General features: G+C 52.2%; 1 protein-coding gene across 1 annotated transcript in view; it reads left to right on the plus strand.

The window, feature by feature from the left end:
* The window catches only part of LOC122383751 (girdin-like), a 116,453-nt gene extending 92,589 nt beyond the window's left edge, over positions 1 to 23,864 (plus strand). Inside the window, exons 6-30 of the mRNA XM_043370494.1 lie at positions 2,472 to 2,641; positions 6,740 to 6,821; positions 8,102 to 8,280; positions 8,943 to 9,069; positions 9,376 to 9,514; positions 10,520 to 10,704; positions 11,451 to 11,603; positions 11,962 to 12,081; positions 12,887 to 13,033; positions 13,309 to 13,434; positions 14,168 to 14,476; positions 14,816 to 15,073; positions 15,361 to 15,545; positions 15,703 to 15,820; positions 16,046 to 16,438; positions 16,736 to 16,909; positions 17,195 to 17,329; positions 17,648 to 17,848; positions 18,324 to 18,562; positions 20,102 to 20,310; positions 20,603 to 20,791; positions 21,082 to 21,198; positions 21,402 to 21,529; positions 22,228 to 22,421; positions 22,731 to 23,864. Of these exons, the coding sequence (XP_043226429.1) occupies positions 2,472 to 2,641; positions 6,740 to 6,821; positions 8,102 to 8,280; positions 8,943 to 9,069; positions 9,376 to 9,514; positions 10,520 to 10,704; positions 11,451 to 11,603; positions 11,962 to 12,081; positions 12,887 to 13,033; positions 13,309 to 13,434; positions 14,168 to 14,476; positions 14,816 to 15,073; positions 15,361 to 15,545; positions 15,703 to 15,820; positions 16,046 to 16,438; positions 16,736 to 16,909; positions 17,195 to 17,329; positions 17,648 to 17,848; positions 18,324 to 18,562; positions 20,102 to 20,310; positions 20,603 to 20,791; positions 21,082 to 21,198; positions 21,402 to 21,529; positions 22,228 to 22,421; positions 22,731 to 23,031 (4,578 nt within the window). The 3' untranslated portion in view covers positions 23,032 to 23,864. The remainder of the gene's footprint in view (positions 1 to 2,471; positions 2,642 to 6,739; positions 6,822 to 8,101; positions 8,281 to 8,942; positions 9,070 to 9,375; positions 9,515 to 10,519; positions 10,705 to 11,450; positions 11,604 to 11,961; positions 12,082 to 12,886; positions 13,034 to 13,308; positions 13,435 to 14,167; positions 14,477 to 14,815; positions 15,074 to 15,360; positions 15,546 to 15,702; positions 15,821 to 16,045; positions 16,439 to 16,735; positions 16,910 to 17,194; positions 17,330 to 17,647; positions 17,849 to 18,323; positions 18,563 to 20,101; positions 20,311 to 20,602; positions 20,792 to 21,081; positions 21,199 to 21,401; positions 21,530 to 22,227; positions 22,422 to 22,730) is intronic.
* The last annotated feature ends 289 nt before the right edge of the window (positions 23,865 to 24,153 follow it).

Consider the following 24,153-nt stretch of genomic DNA (forward strand, 5'->3'; position numbering starts at 1 on the left):
TTCCGTCGTTTTTTTTTTTTAAGGATGCCGTTTTATCGCTGTGATCTAATACCACATACCTACCTATTACTTTTTGCTAGTTTATGTACCGAAGTTGTGTTACAGTTAGATGCTTAGAAGACTTGACATTTATACTGGATGATAACAATGTCACGGTGTTGCTTAGGCCATATGACACACATGACATAACATAAAAAACTTATCATGTATTCTTCTTGCCGTTTCGGGCTACATTCCTGCTCTTGTCCGTAACATGTTGTTCATCAAGATTGCACAGATGTCTGAAGCATGTTTCCATCGCCCATTGAACCCGAAACATCTATTTCTAAGATCAAGCACGTTGCCGGAAACATAAGTCGCTGTCTTGTACATAGCTTGCTTGTTAAATAAATTTGTCGTTTTTTTTTTGTCTCGCTAGGTGATGATTCTTTCATTCAATCCAAAAGCATAGAGCCTGAAGCCAAAAGTCTAGTGGTAGGTTGAGAACACGGTGCACCCTCTGCGATCTGTGATAGCCGTTCTTATGGGCCGTGATGTTCCGTGATATTTCGTGAGGGCTCGTGACACGTCACGGCCGACCGGCTGCCCTGACCTTCGCTGTTCACATCACGTTACCGCGTTCTGGGACAGTATAGGTAATGGTCACTGCCGCATGGTGACCATCCTCGCTCGACGGTTTCTCGGTACGGTTTAGCGTACCGGCTATCGTTAGATGATGGTTAGTGGTCAAACATCCACCGTAGCGAAGTTCACGGAGCTGGGCTAGTGGCACCGTCTGGGCCGCCTTGTTTGAATGCCTACTGTAGACACGGACTTAGAATGTTCTTGATGTATTCATTTTGCTGCACAGCTTTATTTGGTCGCTGTTGTAAGCCAAAGAGAAGAACGTGAGAAGAGAAGATTACGGGATCAATCTGAATGGACCGTTACATAGTAATTCACTGTAATTCGTGAGAATGCCGGTTTCCAGTTGGCTACTAGGAAGCTCGAGAACCACAAATCTTCACAAATACATCTCGTAATTCGCCTAACCCTTGCTTGTCGCGTGCGAACTAGAAGTACCTTCCGTAGGTACCTAGTTCCAGCATGTCAGCTTCCGTTATCATTATAGGTCACTGCAGACATGCTGATTGCTGAATGGAGATTCGTGCCGGTATTACATGACGAGCAGATTCTAATCGCCTCATAATAGACTCCCAATCAGATTTGATAGTACATGCTGGGAGGTATCAAAAGGCCTCTTTTGTTGTCATGGCCTATATTAGTTACCCTTATGTTGAAAGTCCACGCGATGCACGTTTTTTGAATGACTTGCTTTTTAGCATAGCTACAAACCACACCAGTCACTGCCGCACACATCTCCGAGCATGTTTTCCACCGCAATGGAGCCCCGTTAGACGGCGGCTGAGCTCTTGTAATAATGTCTCCTCTCCAAGCCACCAGCTCTATTTGGTAGAGAGGGACCAGGGACCCAGAGACCATCCATCCATTTCCAGTGTACGAGTATGCGCCCTGCGGCGTGCCAATTTGACCGGAGGAGGGATATGTTAGTGACACCACAGGCAGCAGGGATGACGGCGGATACTTTTTAATCCCACTGGTCATCGGGAAAGAAGGGTTAGGAGCACCAACAATCCTGGAAATGGAAGAAATGGTGGCGTTTCTTCATTCTGTATTCTGGTGCGCTTTTGTTGATTCGGTTTACTCAGTTTTCAGAGCACGTGGCTCCGAATGAAGAAGCTGTCGTTCTCCGAACTTTTTTCTGTCAGCATTTGGTGACAACGGCGCTGTCGCGACCGAATTTAGATTCCCTGTCGATCCTCGAAATTCCATCCGTCTCAATCTATTTGCGAAGCCTGGCTGGTTTCAAATGAGGTGGCGAGGTGAGGGGTCGCTGCGCTGCAGGTCTCAAATTACCCGCAGCAGCCTGCTTGCTCATGGACGGGCACAATCATCCACCTCACACCCGTAAATTATGCATAATACAGGATAAACGCCATTTTGGCTTTATTTGATGGGCCCACATCATGTTATATGAGGTCACGAAGTGCAGCAGCCCGCGGATATTGTGTATGCCGAGCGAATTGAGCCCTTTCGAGAGTGGGGGACGATAAGGCTTGGCGGAAGATTGGCGCTGCTTTTGCAACTGCTGCAAGGAAGGTACCGGGTGCATGTGAGTGGGTGGGAAATTGGAAGTCGGTACATGTAGATAATACGATCTAACGGCGTTTTGATTGTGTAACGTCTGGGATATCCAACAATAACATCAAAGATGGCTGAGGCAGACGAGACTGCACCAGCCTGCTATACCAAAAACACTTACGACCGTATAGTCGACGTGCCCGGGACCCGAAATTTGTTTGTAAACTCATGTGTGAGACTGGCAGACGCTCGTCACCTAATTCCCCGTGGCTGTCCTCTATCACACACCTTCCCGCAGTGTGTAACACGCCCCCCGTGCCGTTCCGCAGCGTCTGGTGGAGCTGGTGCTGCAGGAGCACCTCTCTGAGCGGGGCCCCAGCCGGCCACCGGACAGCCCCGGCCAGCCCCGGTGTCGCCAGGGCTCCGGCCAGCCGGCCACCCACCTGCAGGTCGAGCTGGCAGACTGCAAGGCCAAACTGCGCAAGGTCAAACAGGAGCTGTGAGTACCTACCTACCTACCCGCGGTGGCGGCGGCACCGTTTAACACCTGAGCTTCGTCTGTGCGCGGCAAGAGGAAAATGGAATCGCTAAATCAGCACACAAAAAACAGGGATTGTAAGAAGGTGCTTTTCTGAATCGCGCTTGCTTCCATGTTTTTTTTTTCGTGACCACGGAACCGGTTTAACGCGTAGATAATGACCGAGCTCTAAAACGAGTGAGAGATTGTTTACCTTTCTGGAGATGAGTTGAACGGTGGAGGAGGAAGTTATGCGCCGGCTAAACATTCCGAAGGCTTCGGAGAATGTTTCCATAGCGTCAACACTTTCGGGGAAGAATGGTGGCTTTGTTTTCTTAGTGACTGGGCCTCTGCAAAGGTCTAACATATGGAATGTCACTTTTGGCTTCATGTAAAGTCTAATTTACATTTTTTTATCATAGCGAGCCTGTGCTGGTGCAATCAACATGACCAAACACTTAAATGTTTCGATGATATTTTTGTTTTCTCTTATTTGCATCACGGGACAGCACAAATCTACTCTTTCTGCGTCGATTGAACTTTCTAAGTCTGAACTGGCGACTTAACTAAACAGATCACCAATCACTATCAGTATCACTATCGACCGGCCCAACCCTGGCCATAAACTTATCTCTGTAGTTTCCGGTCCACACTGAACAGTGAACACTCCTTTATCTCCGCCGTTCCTGCGAACTGGCCGAAGCGGGCGTTTTTCTTCGTGGGCGCCACGAACCTCTCACGACCTCCGTGTATCTGCGTTTAATCTGCGGTGTGTGGTCGGGCAGCCACGCTATCGATAACCACGCTCCGCCGCTGGCTCGTGAGGATCACGCGTTCCGGTCCGACCCAGTATCAACCCGTTCCGCATATGTCGGCCGTATAATATGTATATCCCGGTCAGTCGAGTACCAGAAGGTTTACGGCTGGCTCTGTGGCGGGGTTAGCGTCAGGAGGTTGACGTCATGAGCCGAGGAACCGGTCGTGTCACTCGTGACTGGAGTGACCTGCGGCTGACCCGGCAGGAAGTGGCGGGCTCGCAGGCCGCACCGCCGCCGCGCTAGATTCATACAGTGGACCACAGCGTTTGCAGAACGCCGGTGACCGGGTAACTGCATGCGATTCATGGTGCTGACGACGAATTGACCGTCTTTGGATGGTTCTTGAGACCTCTTGCTATTCAATAGGCTGGAGGAACTATGAGTGATTTGTATCCAACTCTTATTAAACTTAAGTCGAGCTTTAAAGTGTAGGGCTTCTTTTATCGTGTGAATTCACGGCATCGTATCGACGGCCGAGCTGATCATTGTGTCATTATTGACAGCTGACGGAATCCTACCCCAGCGGTGACCGAACAGCGCTACGGCTGTTGTGAAGGGTCGGGAGTCGCTGCCAGAAATCAAGCACGCACTATGATGGCCGCGCTATATGGTGATCGATGGTCCCGGACTCTGTAAGTCTGTAATCTGTGGTCCGTGGTCTTGAGTCCGTGATCTGTGGTCCGTGGCCGTCCGTGGTCCCTGGCCCATAACTCAAGGGTCTCGTAGGTTAGCTATGCTCTGCGGACAATGACCCACGTTCGGTGGTTGATGTGGTGGCGCTCTTTGTCTATTGTCCCTGGTCAGTGGTCAGCACTGCGCGGTCTGTGGTCAGATAGCTGCTGCTAAATTTCATCTATGGGTGCCTGTGGCACAAGGATCGTCACTCGCAAACACGAACACCGGGTTTTCTCTTTGTTCCGTTGAGTACAAAGCAGGCTCGAACTCCGAATGTCTCGACATACTGAAGGACCTTGGGTCGTCTTGTTGTATCTCACCTTAGTTAGAAGGAATCTTCTGATTCCTGACCTGTCTCACCCCTAACATTGAGTCCCATCAGATGCTACCCGGGGCTTCCTGTGACATATTCTCGCCATATCGTCCTTTCCCGTCTGGCCCTCACCACCACCGACTTCACCGACCTTCGACGCACCCCGGCACGCTCATTTTCCACTGAGCCCGAGCCGACGCATGCGGGTGACCCCGGCGCACCCGCAGGGCACGCGAGGTCACCGGGCCGTGACCCCGGGCTGACCGCGTGACCTGGCTGACGGACAGCGGGCGCGCCCCAGATCTCATTTTGACCGCCGTGGACCTCCTTGGCTTGGAGCTTGAGTGCCGGACGTGTGGCGATGCCGTCTTCCGGGCACAGTGGAGGAACGGACGGTCGCCGGACCCTGATGGCAGTGACCCAGTGGTGACTGCAGGTGACCCGGCGGTGACCCGGCGCTAACCCAGTGGTGACGGCCGGTGATGGCTCGTCCCGGCTAAAGACGGACGCTATTAGACCGTCAGAAATGGGACACCACTGTGCATGACGTGACCTATTGCCTTACCGTGACTGGTCGGTGTTCTTCCTTTGGCGGCGAGGCTCTTTGACCGCAGTCCGGATATTGAGAGATCCGCTGTATCTGGGCCGAACGGCATGCAGAACAGCTCAGCTCAGTGATGGATCAGCTGGTTCGCGACTGGCACCCCATGTGGTTAGCCTGGCTTCACCGGATGTGTAGTGCTACCCGTATACATGGATGCGTAAGAGGCTGATGCTGAACTAAGCTCCATTGCGATCAAGCGCGATCTTTTGCCTGTTAATCTTACACATATATTGTTCGCCAGCGTCGTTTCTGAGGGCCATCTTTCGTCAGTTCCTAGACGGGCAGCTCCACGGCACAAGTGCATCAGCTCGCGGCCGGTGAGGGCTGAAACTGTCTGGTATGCCGTGATCTACCGCCCCGCCGACCGCTAAGGAAAATCAATGTCCCGCTGTAAATCAAGCGCCCGTCGGAACGCCTTAGTTGAGCCCGGCGGTGGGCCGCCGGCATGGGAAGAGTCATGAGAGTCGTAGGGTCGCGGACTTTGGGAATGTTTGAGGCATAGAAGGGTGAACGGGAGGTTGCGCCCGATCGTGGGTTAGTGTTGAATTGGAGCGGAAAGCGCTGAAGAGCCTCAGCAGCTCGTAAACAGGCCACAGGGCCGCCATCGGAGTATATTTGTCGGAATCTAGAGCAAAGCCGGAGTCCATTCCGTGAGTCCAGAGCAGCATGAGGAAGCGACCGAGTAGGGTTCGGACTTCGGAATGTGTCCTATGGCCTGCGGCGAATACGGCCACAAAAACCGAATGGAAATGAGTCGAGATGTAATGACGCGGCCGCGCGGCGCCCGTTTGACGCTTTTTGTGCACCGTTGTAGCGGCGCACGCGCACGGCATTGGTTCATGTGTATTGGGGCGCACATCGTGCTTGTTTAGTTTTATGCACGGTCATGTGATTGGGAAGTGGTAGAAGGCTTGTCATGGGCCATTTTTCTACTCAGTTTGGGTCATTGTGCACTGCTCTAGTCGAATTTGGGCGAGTATCATTAGTCGGTCACTGGTGGCTTGATATACACCAACTACTTATGGTTTCGTGGTGTTGGTTTGGGTCTCACTGAAGGTCTCCTTCAGGGTTATGGCTGACGACAGTCGCTCACGGGGACCTCGGCGTCGGCTGAGCGGTGAGCTTGTGGTGTCGTTGACTCTACGAGCCAACAGCCGAGCGCTGGAAACATACAAACGCGTACCTACACTAACACAGACACACATACACACAGACCGGCCGCCACGGCTAATTGTTTGTAACTGCTCCATTGTTCTTCGGGACCGAATTGCACGTCTCAGGTGGTCGGTCACGAACGACGGCTCCAGCCCCGGGGCGGTCGGTGCGGGCCGAATCGAGGTGCGATCCAGTGTCTGGCTGTAGGATGGACGTTCGATATTGAGATCGCCAAATACCGCTGACGAATATTTTGTTGATGGATTTAGGATTAGCTGGGCTGAAACATATGCTACCAAGACGGGAACCCTTTTCCTTATGGCGAAAAATAAAACACCCAGAAAGGCCGAATGCGTGTCAAGTGCATGTCGGAGGTCGTCTGTAGGCAGTAAATATAAGGTGCAACTTATAAGTTGCACCTTGTATTTAACAGCGTCTAACGAGCTTACGCTAGTGGTGTACGAAACCCAGTGACAGTATCGCATTTGACACCCGCTTCTCTGCGTGTTTTACAGTGAGGAGAAGACGGAGCAGCTGCTGGAGCTTCGTGAGGAGCTGGAGACGAACAAGCAGACGCTGAGCAAGCTCCGAGCGGAGGTCAGTAGCGAGCTCCGCATCCCCTACCCCACCAGTGTCCTTTTCTTGGACACGGTTCGACTAACTGCGCTTCCATTCACACTAGAGGTGGCAAAAGATGAAAATTTTGGGAACCAGACTCGAACCAGACCCGGCTGGACATTTCTGGAACCAGTCGGACCCGGTCTTAGTTGGAATCGGAACCATTTGGACCCGTTCCCCAAAAGTCAATTAATACAAACTACTTGTAGGTGTCATTAGTTACATCATGTAAAACAGCCTATTATCCACTGGGAATTACTCATGAGCTACTGTGTGCAAATGAACATTCACTTCATTCACTTCATATTTGGCAACAATGTGTAGTGTGCAAGATGTATATAGTTTATGGTAGGACCCGGTTGGACCCGTCATAAAATTTCCAGGAACCGGTCTGGACCCATATGGGTCCAGACTGGTTCTTTGGACCGGGTCCTCGGGTCCACATTTTGCCACCTCTAATTCACACACTGGAAAATGAAATGAGGCTTAATATCGCGCATGTCAACTGTCAATGTTTACGGGAGGTGCCCGCGAGACGAGAATTGAAATTGAGGCTTGGGAGCACGCTGAGCAATGCATCAAACACACCTCCTTTGCAATGCCAGTTTTTGGAGTCAGTTTACGTCTTATTCCCCAATATTTTACGTAAATTGCCAATTGTCAACGCATTTAAAATGGTCCGGTTTCAAAACTGTTTTGCAGAAACATTTAACTGGTTTTCTTTTGTCAACTTCACGGTGTATGATGTCGTAATTAAAACGTTCGTTCCGGAAGGCGACGCCCTGTTCCTGTATGTCAACCCCATGCCTATTTGTTATAACTTCATGACGTGCAAATTGCCCAATAATAGCCGGTTATTGTGTTGGATGAGTCTGACACGGAAACTTTACAAGGGACTGAAATAATAACCTGGGTTCGGTACCAACCTCTAACTTTCTTGACATGTGCGCTACACTTACCTACCTCCCTGCAATTTGTGGTCAGTTAGATTGCTAAGTAGACCTCTGTACTAACATATGACCGGGCTGGAGCTGTTATTGTACTCAAGATTGAGCTGCGGCCTCGGCGTTGGGTCTCACTCCATGATGAATGGTGGTTTTGCCATTGGTTCATAGCAATACATGTAAGCCCTGCATGAAGGAACCATGTAATTTAATCTTGTTGGCAGAACTGTTGCGGTTTGCCTATGATCTGGCCCATAACCTGACCTATGATCTGACCCATGACCTGACCTGTGACCTTACCCGCGCGCTCTGCAGAACCTGGAGCTGGTACAGGACGCCCGCGCGGCCAAGGCGTACCGGGACGAGCTGGACATTGTTCAGGAGCGCGCCAACAAGGTGGATAAGCTGGAGGCCGAGCTACAGCGCTACCGGGACCGGATGAGTGACATCGAGTTCTATCGCTCACGGGTGGACGAGCTGCGCGAGGACAACAGGTGAGGACAGAGCAGAGTGGCCGGTATCAGAGGCGGGCTCAGAGGAGTTGAACTGCGGCTCACAGACAGCCTGTAGCCAGTGGATACCGACACTGAGTGTTCAGCATAGCCTCGATAGATCAAAGAAGCGGATATACGTTGATGCAATTCTGAAATACATTGTAACTGGAAGCTGGCTGGAAACTACACCATTGGCCGAAGCCCATTTAGCGCTATCATAATTACATCTTTACGTGCATGAATAATGATATTTGTATTTCCTGTCATTTTCATTCAAACAAATGCGATTATCGTTTCTGAGGATTGTTCTCAATTGTTCCTTGCTCATGCTACCTGGGATTTTGACCTTTTTAAAATTATTTCCTTAAATGGGTGCTTTATAATCCTTACACAACTCACTCAACAATGGTCTTGGTGCTAATCTATTTTGTACTTCTGAAGTTTTTTAACTGTTAATTCACCGAATGACCTTCACGCTGGTTAAAATGTGATTTTGTCGTCAAAACATGTCTCCTTCTTAAACGGGAATATCAATCTGACATATTCAAGTGTTTTATTTTGTCACATCTCCTTCCCCAGATAAGGTATCCTCTGGCGGTAATTCCTGGGTTCACTGACGCCCTCTGATTCTGGTATTTGACCCTCGGTATGTGACGTCACAGGATCCTGGTGGAGACGAAGGAGATGCTGGAGGAACAGCTGGACACTGCCCGGAAGCGCAGCGAGCAGATCGTCGAGCTCGAGACGGCCGTGCTCAAGTACAAACAGCAAATCAACGATGTTAGTCTGGTGAGTAGGTCTCAGGCCTCTGCCGACTATAGCTTGAACAGATTGTTTAGCCGTCATTAGAAAACCGTAAATGCTATGCTTATATGTGTATTGAGCGGAATTGAAATCTGAGTGAAGGTTTCATTCCAATGCCGCTTATCGTCGTGTGTCTGATTGTCACTCATTATTAATCGTGCCTTGCTCCTCAAGAGGAAGCTTTCCTTTCTGCAGTGGGTATGGCAATATCCTGTAAGATCCCAGGGCGAAATGTGTGTTTCTGTGCTCCTCAGAGGGACCCCTTGTGAAATGTGTTTCTGTGCTCATCAGGAGCGCGACATGGACCGCGACAGGATCCAGGAGCTGCTCGAGGAGAACGCCCGACTCCAGCTGAGCAGCAGGAACACGCTGAACGAGTCGGCATCGCTGGTGGCCGAGCTCGACAACCTGCGCAAGGACCAGAAGGACGGTACGTTCGACCAGGAGGATGATGCGTTTTATGTCCCGTCTTCACATCAGAAAGACGGTACCTATACTTGACATCATACAATTAATTCTTGGTATGCTCAATAACGCAAAAACCCAACAGGACATTACGCTCGCTATTGGACAATTTAAACAGGAAAGCGCGTTAGTGTGCCAGCGGGCTCCCAACGGAGACGTTTGGTATTCCGCTCTCCCTATAATAAAAGCAGACCTGCTAGCCTATTACAACAAGTACCACGTTTGCAGGCGTGCATTCACTGGCATTGTATGTACAGTTCAGTCACGTTTTATTTTCGCTGAGCGTTCGCTAGACCATTAACGATATTAATCGCCAACTTTGCGGTGTATTTTTGGACTTCTTTCGCCGTTTCTATCAGACTGATTGTCGTAGAATGAGTGGTTAGTGCTAACAATAAGGATAAACTCCGTCCCACGTAAAGCGACGTGACTTACCGCATTCCAGCTGACTTGCGAGCGGCCACCGTGAGCTCCGATTAAACTCCTTAATTTCTTATTTTACTGTGGCAAAAATGCATATTTAAACCTGGAACTGGTTCCAGTTTGCGGTTTCCACCACACGTCACGCACGGGGCTCAGCGTCTCGCCATGCGCATGAGAAACCCACATGTTCACCCACCGACCTAACTCCATGGCGGATCCTCCGCCTTGGCTCCTCCGAAGACCTAGATGTTCTCCCACCGAGCGAAAGTGCGGTAGTTAGTCGCTCCCTTTGTCACAGAAGGAGCACTGGAAAATGGAGTAATTTTCCGCAGAATGCCTTGGACTACGAACGATTGAGTCGTTTGAAGTGTATCATTTCAATATGCAGACTACGGAGTCTTGCTCGTACCTTTTGCGGCCATATTTGAAATTAATAGTCGCTCGATGTTGGCGGTTTTGTACAATGCTATTATATGAAATACTCGAAGAAAATATACCCTTAGTTCTCATAGCTCTGTGGCCTTACCTTCCGTTTCTTTGCCTCCAGGTTCGTCGGGCCACAGCAGCCTGTCTGACCAGCTCTCCTCGGACGCCCACGGCCGCGCGCTGCGGCTAGAGCTGGAAAACCAGCGGCTGCTGGCACTGGTCGAGACACTGCGGGAGACCAGCGCGCGCCAGACCAGCGAGAGCATCCTCGAGCTGGAGAAGGAGAACAAGCGGCTCAGTCTAAAGGTCAGTGGAGAGAGAGGTGTAGAGAGTGGGTGGGTGCACGAGAGCGGGAATACGAAGTTGTGACTGCGGATTGTGGGACAGTGTGGAAACAGCCGACGTTTTGCCTGCTGCCGAGCCTTCTTGATTCGATCCGGGATTTGGTCGGTGGCTCCTTCCGTGAAGATCTAATATGGCACCAAGTTACTAGACATTATTCTAAACTTCAATATCTGTAGATGTGTTGGATACTTTTTGGTCTTGTCGCTGCCATACACACCGTGAGACTACCTAGCATGGGATTATTTTTGTGGAATTAAATTTGTAATTGCTTCAACATATCTCGCACACGGTCACGCCCGATCGCTCTATGATAAAAGAAGCAATATTACATATATTGACAGGTACTAGGTCGATTCTGATCAGAACGTTAGCACGTTGGATTGTATCACATTTTCCAGCTTCAGAAATCAATGGCGGTGAAGCTGACCAATTTTACTTTCTCACGATAAAGCTGGCCGTTGCTCAAAGCCTACACACAGGAACGCCATTCAGTCTTTTTTAGATGTCCATATATATAAATAGCCAAGTACTGCAGGTATATCGGAGCATTTTTCTTTATTCTATCGAATGAAACAAGGGGTCGAATTCAAGAGTTACTCGAACCGGGGAGCTTCAGAGGGCCCTCTGGCCCTCCTCCCTCAGGTGGAGCAGCCTAAGGGAAGCTATCAGGAGTTGGTTGTTCTGACCCTCTGACCCTCACCCCACAGGTAGAGCAGCTTCAGAAGAGCTCCCAGGAGGAGGTGGCACGTGCCGAGCAGCTGGAGCAGGAGCGGTGTCAGGGCGAGCAGCAGACCAAGCGTCTGCAGCAGGTGATCGAGACGGTCCGGGAGAACAGCGACCGCCAGCAGGCCGAGCTTCAGGTGTGTCCCCCCCCCGCCTCCCTCCCTCGCACTGGCAGGCTGCGGGTCAACAGATTTAAGTAAAGGTTTGGTTGAAGAAGGTATATCAATGACAGGATCATAGACTGCTGTATTACTGATAAGAGTACTCTGGCTGGTTCTCATTACTTCGATCCCGACTTAGGACTACTTACTCATTTGTATTGTGTTGTTGACTACTGATCATCTCTAATACACATTATTCCGTTCGTTTGCCAAAAGTGTCATCATTGCGCTATCCCGATCTACAATTTATCCAGCTTCCCTCTCTGTCCTCCCCGCTGTTCTCTGAGCCACCCCTCTGCTCCTCCTGACGTCCCCTGTTTCACCGATCCCGCAGCGTGAGAAGCAGCAGCTGCAGGAGCTGGTGGAGACGCTGCGGGTGCGTCAGCAGCAGACCAGGGACACGCGGCTGCTGCAGGTCGAACAGGAAAACTGCGACCTCACCGTCAAAAACCAGGTGCGATGTCCCTGGCCGAGCTGTTCAGGCTAGGGATCTCTATAAGTTGCTGAGTTTTAACATGCTGTGCTAGATTTACCAATATAGGACTAGGGATTGGTGGCGGAGTATTCCTTAACTCAATGGTCTCGAATGCCGAGTTAAGTTTGCTACAGTGTGGCCAGCAGTCATTCTTAGTAGCGAGCTTGTTTGTTGAGCCTTCTCCGTATATTTCGTTCGCTGAGCTCGGCCCTGCGGCTGCCCATTTTTCACTGTCGTTTAGTGATGCACACACCTGGGAAATGCAACATTATTGCATTGCCAGTTGTCAGTTTTGTTTTAGTGCTTGAGTTTCCGGCTTTTGTGGAACTGCTCTCAATTTTCAGTCTCTGATTGATGCGTTGTGAGGTGGGCCCTCCGTAAGCGGCTATTCATTCAGTGGATTTCTGCGAATGATTTCTGGCTTCCCGGAAACTTCGGCCGGCACAGAACCATAAATCACTCGCGTCTAGTGTTTCAATATCGGCACGGCTGGCCTCAGTGGGCTGGATACAGGCTGCTATTTTGAATTGCGAAACTCTGCTATTCTTGTTATGAAGTCTGGTGTGCTGAAGTTTCGAAGTTTTGTTGACCAGAATGCAATTCTTACGTGATGCTAGGAATTGTAATTCTGGAGTTTTACGCAAGCCTTAGTTTTGCGGTAGTTTCCCGAATGCCCGACAGCAGTAGTAGCAGCTAACGGGTTGGCAGCTGGAAGGGCTCCTGACTGCTGACCGGTCTGCTGACTGCTGACGCACCTGCTGACTGCTCTGCTGACGTGTTTCAGGAGCTGAGCAGCCAGCTGTCCCGTCTGACGGCTCAGCAGCAGCAGCTGGCCCGGCTGACGGAGCGACTGCGCGAGACCTCAGTCCGGCTGGAAGAGGCCGAACAGCAAAAGGCCGGCGTGGAGCGCGACAACCGACAGCTGCAGACGGTGAGAACATCAACTGGCGACATTAGAGCAGAACAAAATGTGTGTTCTGCTTGGACCTATCATTAACGACGCATTTTGATATATTGACCTGATGAAAAACAATTGCAAATGAAAGTGTTGTCTTTGCTTTTTTATGATGGAATGTCTATTGCATATTTTTAAGCGATATCGTTGAGAATTGTTAGCCCTCATCTCAAATAAACAAGCATACTCTCTCACCTCTGACCCCCGAGTCCCGACTGACTGATTTTACCCCTGACCTCATATCGCCCCAGGCGATCGCGTCTCTGCGTCAGACGTGTGAGCGTCACGAGAAGCTGGAACAGGACCACTCCAACCTGGAGACAGAGTACCAGCGGCTCACCAAGCTGGTCGAGAACATGAAACAGCAGCTGGCATCGGTAAGAGCAACGTCTGGGGTCTAGCAGGTTCAGTGGTTTAGTCCGCGATGTGGCGATAATTTATTATAGAAACTTTACGTTGATTCAATTCAACAGTGTACGACGCAGCTGCCATGGTATTCTACTTGTGACCTGCTACGCTGTCGGAGCGTTTTTCTTTTCGGAACGACAGTTGACAGTGGGCTGCTTGTCACTGTATATATACATCAGCTGTCAGATCACCTGGCGCCGGGTCAGCCCCCCCCCCCCCCCCAATGCTCATCGGACCGTGACGTCACACACCGTGATCATGACGTCACAAAAACACCGTGCCGTGATGCGGCGCCTCCCTGTTTTTGTCCCGTGCGTGAGAGTGTGGTCAGCTGCAGTGAAAAACGGGCCGACTAGCGGGCGGCCAAGGCCGTGCCCGATATGCATGATGCACGCCTAGATTACAGAGAGAGCGAATCTAGAGTTAGTTCCGGCATATTATCGGTGTGTTTGGGAGAGCGAGGAGCAGTGAAGACGAGGATGAGGCCGTGTGGATGAAAACACGAGGCAGATTCAACCTCAGTGATTATTCACGGCTGGTGATTTATTTGTATGAAAAGCTTGATTGGATATGTAAACTTATGTTGGGGTTCGAGCAGTCTCCGCTCATTGCTGAAAAGTGGGTGTTGTCAGGCCACTATATCTTCTTTCCATCCCCGTTTCTCCTTCGCTGACCCCCCCCCCCCCCTTCCCCTTTCCTCAGCTGGAGTCGGTGCGGGAGGACCACTCGAGTCTGCAGCAGGAGGCGCGGCGGCTGCAGGAGCAGGAGCGCTGCGCCACCGAGCGACTGCAGGAGGTCCAGCAGGAGCGGGACGTGCTGCAGAGGCAGCTGCAGCAGCTGCGGGACGCGCACGTCAAGTGCGACGTGCAGCTGTCGGCACTGCACACGGAGAAACATAAGCTGCAGAAGACGTCGGAGGCGGGACAGAGGCGCGCACAGCAGCTGGAGGCCGAGAATAAGGAGCTGGACACGGAGAACCAGAAGCTGCTCAAAACGGTGGAGACGCTCAAGGTGAGGATGAGGAACTCAAGGGGTTGACGGAGCTGTTCGACGGTAATGAGTCGAGTGACCGGAAACGGACGCTAAATTCGCTTTGCTTCTTCCCATGATATTGATCTTGATGTAGCACCGTGATACCGAATACCTATAGCGGTTTGTTTCTCTCTGTTTTTAATAAAGTCTCGTTTGAAAAATTCACATTATTTAATCCGTTTTGTTTTTTATCTACATCCAAGCCTCTTCATTTTGCATTCCATTTTAATCGATCGGCAGTCTGTCTGTATGTACCCGTCCCGATTTTACTCCTCCCGGCGTCCCCGACTGACATGCCCGGGCCTCTCCCCTCACCAGATGTCCACCCGGCGTCTGAACGACCTGGAGCGTGAGGGCACCGAACTGGAGGCGGCCAACGACATGCTGTCTAGGGAGAAGAGCTCGCTGTCCAAGGAGACAGCGCGCCTGCGCCAGGCGCTCGAGGTGAAGGACGCCAGTGTGGACGAGCTGTCGTCGCGCGTGGCCACACTGGAGCGGGAGGGGAAGAGGCTGGCGAAGGAGCTGGAGGAGAGGGACGCCCAGGCGGCCGCCCTCAAACAGCTGGAGAGTGAGAAGGTAAGCGTGGAGGGAGAGGATGATGGGATATGAGGGTGGAACATGAAATTGAGAAGAGATGTGTTTTACGATGTAGGTTTGCTCATATTGGTCTATCGATTTCGATAATATGTTGAACCACACCAACCCTGGAATGCCGAAAATCCTGACGCGGGTTTTATGGAGATAGTGGAGATAGGTGGACGGAAAGTCTCGTTAGTGCGCTGCGTGTGACAACCTAACGTCGCTGTATCCTGCATCACCATTGTGCCACCCATACAAATACTGACCCCACCCTCCGCCCTCAGACCAGCCTGCTGCAGGAGACGCGAGTGGACAAAAAGACGCTCTGTACACTCCGTGAGGAGCTGGTTCAGGAGAAGATCCGCAGCCAGCAGCTGACTGCCGAGCTGGAGCAGCTGAACGGAGAGCTGCAGCGCGTCGGCATTGACAAGGACCGGCTGGCGGCGTCAGACTACAGCGCTGGAGAGAGGTGGGGGTCAACCTACAGCGCCGTAGAGAGGTGGATAAGGAGGGGAGGGAGAAAGTTATCGTCATATTACCTACTTCTATATCGCGTAGCTAACAGTTGCTATCGGTTACTTAGAAGCCAGCTTTCAAATTCAATCACCGATGTTCTTCTGTTTCAGCCGGTTCAAGGCGCTGCAGCAGATGATGGAGGAGGCGCTGAAGAAGAGCACAGAGGTCAAGGACCAGAAGATCGTCTTGCTGGAGAACAAACTGAAGGAGGCGCAGGAACGGCAACAGGTATGGTACTCTACGGTCTTCACTCGTGTTCTTTCTGAGTGTGAGCTAAATGTCACTTTTCTTTTAAGCTTGTTGCAATGACTGTTGTGGACTTTTGTCATGATAAAAAGAAAACCTGTTTTCCTTTTTTGGTCCAATTCTTCTGAGTTCAGTCTCGCGAAAACCGCCGTTCTTATCGCTGTATACGGCCGTGTGCTGAGCTAGTTCGTGTTGTTTCCCCGCCAGGCGGTGCGCCAGGAGCTGTCTGCCGTCCGCCAGGAGTACCAGCAGCTGCAGCAGGAGACTGGCCAGGTGACCAGCGACAGCTCCAAACAGCTCAGCGGCGTCAAGGCGCGCCTCGCGGAGATGGAGCGGCGCAACAACAACCTGGCCACCGAGCGGGACAGCCTCAGCAGCGAGAAAGAGTCGCTGACGGATCAGCTGGAGCAGCTGCGTGCCGCGCTGGCCAGCGTGCAGTCGCAGCTCTCCCAGCTGACGCAGCACAACGTGAACCTGCAGTCGGAACTGGCCAAACTGCAGGTGGAACACACGACCGTGCAGAGCCAGGCGGCCTCGCTGACGGCGCAGATCACCGGGCTGCGCACACAGGCGGCCGCCGCCCAGCAGGAGAAGGACCAGGTGAGGACGGAGGGAGAAGGGAGGGCAGGTAGGGTGCAGAGAGGAGAACCTACCGTAGTTGCGTTGGAGGGGTGGGTAGGCGGGATGAGGGGAGAGTCGATAAGAGGAGAGGAAATAAGAGAAGAGGGGAGACAGTCTAGTTCGTCGTGGGAACTGGACGGTAGGCATAGGATGGCAGACGGTATGCTGGGAAGCTGCCAGCCCTGATCACACTGTCTTCGCCGGGCTGTCTTCACCACTCGCTGCGCCTCCCTGCGTGCTATTGCTTCTGTGTAACCGAGCTGCGTCCTTCCGCAGCTGAGCCGCACCCAGGAGGAGGCGCGCGCCTCCCAGGAGCAGCTGATCACCGACCACGAGACCCTGCAGCGACTGCACGAGCAGCTGACCGCTGAGTATGACCAGCTGAAACGCGAGCAGGCGCAGCTCAAGAGCGCCAACAAGACGGTCAAACACGAGTTCAGGCAGCTGCAGGTAAATGGCACCACCGTCGTGGAGAAGGGGGCAGCTTCAGGTCAGGGCAATGCACGTTCCACAAGATTATTGAAACAAACGTCATCATAGAGCCCAAGTGATTCATGAAGCTGTACAGTTGCGACTTCCTAAGAGCATGGCGATGCAATAAATGCAATTAATGTCACACAACTATCGCGAACTCAAATAAATCATCCCGGCCTCAATTCCCAGGCACGACAGTGAGGTCCGAGTGTGCCCTGACTTACCTCTTGGATTAACCTGTGTGACCCGGTGCCGTTTCAGGAGCGTTATGAGGCGGCTACCAGCGGTCAGGATGACCTAGTCAGGATTAAGGAGACTCTTGAGGAGGAACGGGAGAGTCTGCGGACCGACACCCGCTCGCTGCAGAACCTGCGAGAGGAACACTCCAGGCTCAAGGTTCGACTGTCAACTCCCCGGGTGGCGTATGTAGAGAAATAAAGTTAATGATATACCAGCAGTCAGTCATTGATATTACCAAAGACAATTTATGCCGTTTATGTGCGATTGGCTTATCATTTAATGACCATTCATTGGCTTACATGAAATGTTTGATGTGTCTGGATGATGCAATAGCTAGTCCAGTGTGACAAAAGCTGATTCTCTTTGCCACGACATCATAGTAGCGATGCCATTTGGGTTTTGCAAACAATATGGCACCACTGCACTTACAGCAATGACGTTAACCTTCTAACGCATGACATCACCGTTTCGCAGGACGATTTCCGCAGTCTGTTCACGGCCAACGAGAAGCTGAAGACGGAGTACAAGTCGCTGCAGTCGGACTACAAGTCGCTCAAGTCGGAGAACAACTCGCTGAAGCTGAAGCAGACGGAAGTCAGCGGCCAGATGTGCGACAACCGCGACCACATCAACGGTCTGGAGGTGGAGATCTCCAAACTATCCAACCGATGTGAGGTGAGACGGCCGCGCAGTGTCCCGGAGAGAGGATGGGGGTCTTGGAGCTATCCAGGCTGTGCCGTTTTCTCATTTCTACATAAGTATCGAAACTCGAATTCGTTTGACTGGACGTTGGAGGCGTGTCCTGTCATATTTCATTTAGTTGTGTGTGCGCTCGCCGAGGTTCTGACGCAGCTGAGCACGCCATTGCAGTAACTGACCCGCTGTCCGCCTCTCTAGGTGCTGACACAGCTCAGTTACTGACCCTTTGTCCCCCCCCCCGTCAGGTGCTGACACAGCTCAGTGACTGACCCTTTGTCCCCCCCTCCCCCGTCAGGTGCTGACACAGCTCAGTGACTGACCCTTTGTCCCCCCCTCCCCCGTCAGGTGCTGACACAGCTCAGTGACTGACCCTTTGTCCCCCCCTCCCCCGTCAGGTGCTGACACAGTTGAGCACTGCAGTTACTGACCTACCGCTCCCCCCCCCCTTTAGGTGCTGACACAGTTGAACACGGCACTGGAGGAGGACCGCCGCTCGCTGATGGGCCAGGTGACGGTGCTGCTCACCCAGTACCATGACCTGTTGTCCGCCACACTCGAGGAGAAGGACCACTTCCACGAGGAGGAGCGCAGTCTGGCCGACAAGCTCAACAACCTCCGACGGCAGAAGGAGAAACTCGAGGAGAAAATCATGGAGCAGTACCGACGGATGGACAACTACACGCCGAAAAAGTCAGTACCCACGTGGAGTGGTGAATTGTGGAAGACACCTTAGGCCTCTTGCACCAAAATCCTCTTGCACCAATGCTTGGATTATTTTGCATCGTATACCCAGTCCAAGTCTCAAATGTAACAATTTGAGTGCAACATTTAGCAAGCACATGTAGGATTATGTATTGGGCTATTGCAAACAAATTTACCACCGTTAGATTAGCTTATTCTGAAACCGGTTTTTCGATTTTACCTAGCTAGGTAGTTTGGTGCAAGAGGCCTCTTAACGGCACATTGCACAGCTATGGTTAATAACGTAGTCCGCTAGTCTACGAAGTGCTTCGCTGTTCACATGCCAGCATCTGGCTAAGCCAAGCTTCAATATAGAATACTCTCCGTGTTTGCTTTTTTGTCGATACATTTAAAATCTACGTACAGGTCTCGCGGGTTTTAGCGGTAGGTTTTGCACCTAGAAAATTTAGTGTACTTCAGGCTATATCTTCGTCGTCTTAAGCTTTTAAGTGTTGAAGATGCGATCGACTTGTTGGGTAACAAGCCGGCCATGATCGTGTAAAATGGCTTCATCGTAGATCGATTAGTTTCTGAGATATAACCGGAAATGTAAAAGTGCAAAACCTACCGCTTAATCTCGCGAGACCTGTACCTGCCTCTGCTGTGTATCGGTATGTCCTGAAATAGCAAACAACTGGCATGCACTAACTTTTGCCGTGTAAAAGGTGACGTAAGTCAGTGTCAACTAACCCACCGTGCTCTCTTAGCGACCGTGGATCTCTGTCGCCCCAATACTCGTGAGTTCCGTACACGTTGTCTTGTACACCATTCGGGTGTGTCGTTGGCTGTTTGTACGTCGTTGTATGCTAGTTTATTGCATGCTGTTGTTATGAATTAGCTATTCCTGAAGGAATAATCAGAACAGTTGAGTTAAGCATAGACATTTTTTTGCGAGCATGAGTCAGTCCGAGGTCTCTTGGGCTAGCTGTGACGACCAGTCCGACGCAACACCCCACTTCAAGCCGTCTCAGAGCCAGTGTTCGCCCGGAGTGTTTTTTCCGGGATTAACCTATGACTGGCGATACCGGCACACGGGTTGGCTGATGAATTTACAGGCTCAAAGATGTATTTACTTATCGATTTAGTTCATAATTTGCAGCTGTTCAGCTGAAAGCAATAAGAGTTTCTGTCAGTGATTGCCGGATGTTGCATGTTGATGGTTGATGTCTTTTGTGAGCACGTGCTGTGTTTTTGGTCATCACGAGTCTTGAGCACAGGAAGATGTCATCAGCTTAAGTCGAAAACCAGGAAATCTATCCACCTTGCTCTCCCATGCCCTGCTCCTTTTGGTACCTCTGAAAACCGTTTTACTGATTTATTCACTCATCTACTATTTAGGTTCCGGAACATTTTTTTTCACTGATGTAGCTATGAAATTCACATCCAGTGTGTTCCGTCCAAACCCACCCACCGTCTTCTCTCCCCATATCCATATGCAGTTTTAACACCGACTCCCTCTCTAACTTCCCTCCCCCTTCGCACCCACAGGCGCGGTTTTGGCGCCAACCTGGTTCGGCGAGTGAAGCGCGCCGGTACGGACCTCATCAGTCGGGTGCCGCGCACGGCCCGCTCGCGGTCCCGCTCGCGACTGGACGACGTCACTGACAGTCCGGACTCGGCGAGTCTGGGCAGCGGCAGCGGCGGCAACGACAGCGTCGACAGCGGGCCCGACTCCCTGCGGAAGTCGCCTCAGCAGGGTGGGTGGAGCTCGCTGCGGCGAGTGGATGTGAGGGATTGATTGGAACTGGCTGGGTGGGTGCAGGTTTTTAGCTTTCGGCTGTGTTGATACTTGAGACATGTTTCAACGTTGGAGGCTTGCTTTGTTTGTGGTATAGGGCAAATTTGTTTTCTTGTACATGTTGTTTGTAAAAAAATGTTATCTTCTACAATATTAACAGCGTATTGTTTATTTCATACATTCGTTCTCTCAGCTGGTCTCCCGCCCTCATTCCCCACCCGTCTGACTCCCTCCCTCTCCCCGCTCTGCAGAGGAGGAGGCGGCCGACGAGCGGTGCTCCGAGCGGCCCTCCTCCCGCCGCTCCCTGGGCGGGGGCGGGGGCGGGGGCGGCCGGCCGCTCTCCCTGGCAGAGGACCGGCGGCGCTACCGGTCCTCCGTCTCCATCGACGAGACGGCGCTGCTGCGGTCCACCGACCCCGGCGGCGACCGGCGTGCGAACGGTCAGTGGTGGCGCTACGCACCGTCCGAGAGTGTGTCGCTGGAGTCGGATGAGGTTGAGGCATCGGTAGGACTTGATTTGATTAGGGCTAGGGTACCGCAGCATCGATTTGCCGTGAAAAGTCTGAACAGCATGCTCAAATGCACTGTGATATGTAAATCAGACTCAAAGATACCACTAAAGCACTTTTTTAGCGATCGCTTATGCCTGGCTCCTCGCCTGTTTGTAACTTATTGCGATCACAGTGTCTGTGTGTATGTGTTTACAAACGTTTTACTTTTGTGCGCGCAGGGAAGCTGAGCCACCGGCTGAGTCTGGGCCCGGGCATGGGTCGGACACGCCGCGCCATGTACTACAACGACGAGGACGACACGATTCCCACACGGGACGTCGGCCTCAGCCAGCCCAGTGAGTAAAGGGCGTGGTCACGGGCCGAACGCGGTCAGTTTTAGCCCGTTCTCTTGTTTGCTTGACTTCAGGTTTACTTCAGGCTGCTTTGCTCGGGTTTCCTCACCATGTGAGTTATGGACATACTCCGTGTTTTTCAGTACTGTTTCTGTAGCTGACCTCATGAGAGCTAACAACTGACCGCACGGGTGCCCTCCCGACAGACGGCCTGCCGGCGTGCCGCTCGGAGGTTCTGATCCGGCCATCGATGGGCTCCATCTCCAGCATACACTCGGCCGACATCGTGTCACTGAAGACCTCGCCCGCGCCCGCCAACGGAGGATGCTTCCAGGTGAGACGAGAGCATGGCATGAGTGCGCGTCTAGGGAATCGTGGTGGAGAGCAGAACGAAGCATTGTCTCGGCATGAAGAGGGGTCTGCGAATGATTCTGTTGTGTGAATGATTATCCATGGGACGGTGTGATCCCATGTGGCGTTGTCTTGAAGTTCACGTCGAATAGGAAATGACGTAATGAATTTGCGTTGAACGATGCGATATAAATCATGCGATGTTGAAAATTCCATCATTGTACAATGTAAATACTCTGTTCGAATTTTCTACGATTCTGGCCATTCAGCCCTAGATTCGATTCGATATCAACACGGCGGTCGGCTCAATGCCATAACTTTTACATGCCTGCGGGTGTACCCCATACCGTCACTGGTCATGAAAAAGGAGGGGTATTTCTCATGACAAGTTTGAAAGGCGTTCATTCTTATCCTTAATTCGTGTCTTGTCTTGCTACCATGCCACTCAACTCCCTCTTTTGTACGTGGAATCTGGAATGCGCATACTGAGCATGTCCTTTTTTTCTCATCTTGCTCGTCGCTTCCCTGCCTGCTTTATCCAACCCCTCTTCTTTCTTCCGTTCCGTCTGCCCCCCCCCCCCCCCCTTTCGGTTGTCGTGGTCATCACAGCATCCTTTCTCCCCTCTTTGTGGGCTCTTCCTTATACTGGGATCTAACCCATCTTCTTTCTTCTATCATCAGAGTCTGGTGAATATCAGCACGAGCCCGGCGCCGGGCGTCGGCGGCTCCCCCGAGCACTGCACCACCATCTCGATCGCGGGCGACAGCGCGTCCAGCACCAGCACCGACACCGGCACCATCACCATCAACGGCCAGTCGCCGGCGCCGCCGCCCAAGCTGCCGGCCAGATCCGCCGCCGGCACACCGGACGTCAGGTTTGTGTGGGAGAGGTTTATGGCGTGTTTGAGAGGTCACTCGCTCGAATGCTATTTTTACCGTTTTAAATCTGCCGGGGTTAAAATGTTTGATGTTTTGTGAATCAAGTCAAAAATAAATGAATAAATAAAGCGTGTTTAAGGAATGTTTTTTTTTTTGCTGCAGTAGGTATTGATCTTTCTGGAGACTTCTATTCGTTTTAGTTCGCTAGTTGTCATAATGGCCAATTCATCACGTCTTTTATAAGAACGTATGCATAGCTGCTACCGTACCGCCGTACTCACGCCATGCCTCTGCTCCCCGCTCAGGACGCCGCCGCTGCCGGCCAAGTCACTGGCGCTGCGCCGGCCGCAGCTGACCGAGTGTGACTCGCCGAGCTCCAGTCAGAGCGCCTCGCCGCCGCCCAGCCAGCCGGGCTCGCTGCCCTACTCGGCCAGCCCGGTGCCGCCCTCGGCCGGCGCGCGCAGCATGCCGGCCACCCCCCTGCAGCGGCGGCGGCCGACCGTGCCTCCGCGCCAGGCGCCGCCGCCGCCCGCGGCCGACGACGGTGTCAGTCAGAAGGAGCGCGCTGCCGCCGCCGCGCTCTGGTATGAGTATGGGTGCGTGTAGGTAGGGGTGCGTGTACACACACACGGCCTCGCTCGGTGCTACAGACCGCAGCTGAATCAGCTGTCGCGGCGGAGTGGTGATCGACCCGCGCTCGAGCGCCGGCCTCATTGTGTCAGAGTCGCCGCCGAGTCGGTTTGCGAGTCGCGTGAGTGAAACGAATGGCAGCTTGTGGCATTTCTTCATTTATGTAGGTATTGCATTATGTAACGCACATTTATATGAATAAGACAATCATGAGCGCATCGGTCTTGTGTTATTATTTATGTTTGCCGTATGTGTACTTATGTCGGTAGCAGAGTGGGAAATTATTGTTTTATCTTCCTGATCTCGATGTGTGCGGCTCTCCTGCGGGTGACGGCAGAGGTATTGCGTGCGGCGCCGGGAGTGGGTCGGCCGCTAGGTGCGTCGTGTTGAGGGCGGGCCGAGCGCCCCCGGTAATCTTCCAGACCACCGGACACTGCCAACTGCCGTGACTCCTATCGGGGCCGGGCCTGTCCGCGCCCCGTGTCTGCCGGCGCGTTAGTCAGTATCTGCTTGTCTGTCCGTCTGTCTGTCTGTCCGTCTGTTTGTCTCCCTAGCCTCTCCTCCTTTCCCTATATCTCTGTCCGTCTCCGCCGGTCGGAGCTGGCTGGCTGTTTGGCCCTCGCCCGTTAGCTGGTAGTAAGGCCGCGCTGGCTTTCGGTTCCCGTATGCTTACTCCAGCCTCCCGCCCAGTCCTGTCACCGTTGAAGCGATGTGATATCTGTTGTAGTCAGGAGGCGTTGCGCTGTAGAGTACACCTGAATGTGACCGTGCCGTGTCGCTTTGTCTCGAAATATATGGAAGTTATGACGGCTATTTTTTGTTGAATATAAAACCTTGAGGATGCGGAGCCGTGGAAATTTCAGACGGCTCCGGCTCCCGCTCCGGCTCCGGAGAAAAATTCGGCTCCGGCTCCGACTCCGGGTGAAATGTCATAGCGGCTCCGGCTCCGGCTCCGGCTCCAATACTCAGTACATCCCCTATGCGATTAAATACGGGTGGAATAAAAAAGACGATGGGATTGGTGCACGTTGCTTCTGTATTTGCATAACAAGGCCATTTTCATATTTACAGGCCACATGTTTTACTGCCTTGAACTGT

The sequence above is a fragment of the Amphibalanus amphitrite genome, unplaced genomic scaffold, assembly GCF_019059575.1.
Source record: "Amphibalanus amphitrite isolate SeventyFive unplaced genomic scaffold, NRLGWU_Aamphi_draft 000172F_arrow, whole genome shotgun sequence".
Lineage (NCBI taxonomy): Eukaryota > Metazoa > Arthropoda > Thecostraca > Balanomorpha > Balanidae > Amphibalanus > Amphibalanus amphitrite.